This window comes from Lolium rigidum, chromosome 4, assembly GCF_022539505.1.
Source record: "Lolium rigidum isolate FL_2022 chromosome 4, APGP_CSIRO_Lrig_0.1, whole genome shotgun sequence".
NCBI classification, from domain to species: domain Eukaryota; kingdom Viridiplantae; phylum Streptophyta; class Magnoliopsida; order Poales; family Poaceae; genus Lolium; species Lolium rigidum.
Window position 1 is genome coordinate 254173995 of NC_061511.1, and position 3231 is coordinate 254177225.

Below are 3231 nucleotides of genomic sequence, written 5' to 3' on the forward strand. Positions count from 1 at the left end.
TAACTAGGTGAAGCTTATCTTTGCCACGTCCGATCAAATCGAGCAGAGTACCGTGGATTGATGGACGGGCGTCTCGCTTGTTGGCAGACATTCCCGGTGCCGGCTTGCCGGCCGGCCGCGGCCGGGAGAGCCCCAGACGCAACGCAACCGCTGTCTAGCACCTTGGCCATTAGCGAGAGCTTATTACGACAGACAAATCCATGTCCATGTAGAGCTGAACTAGCCTAGGGGGTCAAAAGCAGGGCTTTATTGGTGACTGCATCCCGTCCACATGATAGATTCAATTCTAAGAGAGAGGGGGAGGAGCAGAGAGAAAGGTCTCCACAGAATCTATATTCCACATAGGCAGCAGCAGCAGCGCCCAGGGTGTGCAAGCAGAACTATAGTCTAGACATGGACATGGACAACGCGCGCCCTTCCTCTACTCAACTTTTGCGGCCTATATAAAGTGGCCACCGGCCGTTGGGCAGTTCCAAACTCATCAGCATCATCATTCATCCAGGTAGCTCCTGCTCCAGATCAATATACACCCTAGCTAACTAGCTCAGCTGTGCCTGGTCATCGTCAACCTCTAGCTCCACCATACGAGATGGCCGGGAGGGATAGGGACCCGTTGGTGGTTGGTAGGGTTGTGGGGGATGTGCTGGACCCCTTCGTCCGCACCACTAACCTCAGGGTGACATTCGGGAACCGGGCCGTGTCCAACGGCTGCGAGCTCAAGCCCTCCATGGTCACCCACCAGCCCAGGGTCGAGGTCGGCGGCAATGAGATGAGGACCTTCTACACACTCGTACGTGTACTACTCACTGTTGCCTAATTAATATAATCTAACACTAATTAAGATGCAGCCTCGTATCGTATCGTATGTAATTTGGATACATACTTTCATATATGTGTTGGCAAATTAATCAAGCACCTTCATGTATAATATGCATGTGCTATATGATCGATCAATGATGCAGAGGCCGGGATCTTTTGTCCTCTTTCCGAAAAAATATATATGCATATGTCTTCTTTCTTGGAGAAAAAAAAGGATTGCATCACTGTATGAATATATATGTTTGTGTTTACTCTGCACTATGAACTATTATTGATCATGGTATACATGCGCAGGTGATGGTAGACCCCGACGCGCCAAGTCCAAGCGATCCCAACCTGAGAGAATACCTCCATTGGTAATTCCAACGCTCCAATTCCCTTGATTATAAACACTAGACGTACGTGTTCGATGCCGGCCACCACACTAGTGTCTGTGCAAGTGCATCTCACTGCTGACAATTGCTGCTGGTATGCGTGCGCAGGTTGGTGACAGATATTCCTGGGACAACTGGTGCTTCCTTCGGGCAGGAGGTGATGTGCTACGAGAGCCCTCGCCCCAACATGGGGATCCACCGCTTCGTGCTCGTGCTCTTCCAGCAGCTGGGCCGGCAGACGGTGTACGCGCCCGGGTGGCGCCAGAACTTCAATACCAGGGACTTCGCCGAGCTCTACAACCTCGGCCCGCCCGTCGCCGCCGTCTACTTCAACTGTCAGCGCGAGGCCGGCTCCGGCGGCAGGAGGATGTATAATTGACACCACCAACAAGCCTCAGACCTACACAAGATCGATGATCCATTCACAGCGTGCCTAGCTAAGCTTAACTAATAATTACTATACTACATATATATGGTGTGTCATAAGAAGCTAGCTAGCCACGCAATTGATCAAGCATTATTTATACGCATAAAGATATATATATTGTGTACAACCTATATAATAACAATTATTAGCTACATATACAATTATACATATATACGTGGCAACGGCTAAGGGCGATGGATGAACCCTAGCTTAATCGCTTTGTACTGCTCTATGCATACGATTATATTGCAATAAACTGCTAGCAACTACACACATGATATTAGAGGAGCTAGCTACACACACACCATGCATGCTGAACATTTAGCTGCAGGTCTGTGTCCGTGTGTACACTCTTGCATCCATGGACCCATACATATTACATATGTCAGGTATATATGGTTCACAGACAACAAAAAACTCTAGTAGTCACCTCTGCATGCATGAACATCCATCAATCATACTAGTGTGCATGGGAGACACACATGTAAATGACGGCAACTGCTACAATTATGTTACATAGCGCGGTAGCAAAGCACATGCATGTGTTGGGTCGATGTGGTAACTATGTCTGTAGTCATGATTGTGACAAAGATATAATAATATCAAGTTATGTATCAAATCGATCGATGGATCCTCAGTGCCTCGTGAATCAGCTGACTGTGTACATAGCTATAGCTACAATAACGTCTCTTTCAGTTCAGCTCTGTCGTCCCAGGTTGCATCATACATTCTTTTTCAAGGCTAAGGTAGAACACAGGTCAAAAAAAAAAAAGGCTAAGGTAGAACAGTGACCTTCAGTTAGACGAAATAAAATATGGTTTTCAAATGCTGGTTTGGAAGGCCCAAAACCAACGAAAAGCCCAGGAGACATTCAGACAACACCCCTAAAACCTAAGCTGAAGGGACACACGGAGGCAAATGTCCGCCAGAACCAAAGCCCCCACCTCCACAGTCCACATAGTTGAGCCTCTTTTCCACGAAAAAATCACGTTTTCAATCATTTCAAACGTTCCACATGGCGCATATTAGTTGAGACTTGTGTGGCGTGGGTTGTGGCTTCAGAAAGGAAAGACTCATGGTCTCCCAACATATATGGATTCATGCTCTGAGTTTGTGCCAGTGGCTACTGAAGCGGAGAGGCAAGGCCAGTTTTTAGTGGAATCTAGAACGCCTAAATCGGACACCGATTCATTGCTTCATAGGTGCCATGTAAGGGTATGTGCCCATCCCCGGATTTCCAGGTTTCAGCAGTTAATTAGGATTTTCCCATTTAGGAGTAGCTAGAGCTTGCATATTTAGACTTGTTAGTGCTTTCTAAGTCTTCCAAGCATACATAGGAAGTGGGGCTGTCGAAAGATGAATTGTGCCGCATGTGCTTATGAGGATCAGTACTCCCTGAAGCTATTCAGTTCTAGCTAATGAGTCTTAGCTCAGGCAAAGTCTAGATTCTTTTCAGTAAACAAGGACAAGGGCTTCTCATTTTCATTATAGTGAATTCCACTTTTAACATCTTAGTTGTGCATTTGTGACAGAAATTAACCCATCCAATTAAAACTTTTTTGTATTATGCCATTTAAGAAGCTTTGGGAGCCTCTTTTCGGATGCATGTAT

The 3231-nt window shown here is 46.5% G+C and overlaps 1 protein-coding gene across 1 annotated transcript; it reads left to right on the top strand.

Moving 5' to 3' along the window:
- The first annotated feature begins 589 nt into the window (after positions 1 to 589).
- On the top strand, positions 590 to 1572 carry LOC124650277 (protein HEADING DATE 3A). Its single transcript, XM_047189822.1, has 3 exons — positions 590 to 790; positions 1114 to 1175; positions 1302 to 1572. The coding sequence occupies exons 1-3, from the start codon at positions 590 to 592 to the stop codon at positions 1570 to 1572; spliced, it is 534 nt and encodes a 177-aa protein (XP_047045778.1).
- The last annotated feature ends 1659 nt before the right edge of the window (positions 1573 to 3231 follow it).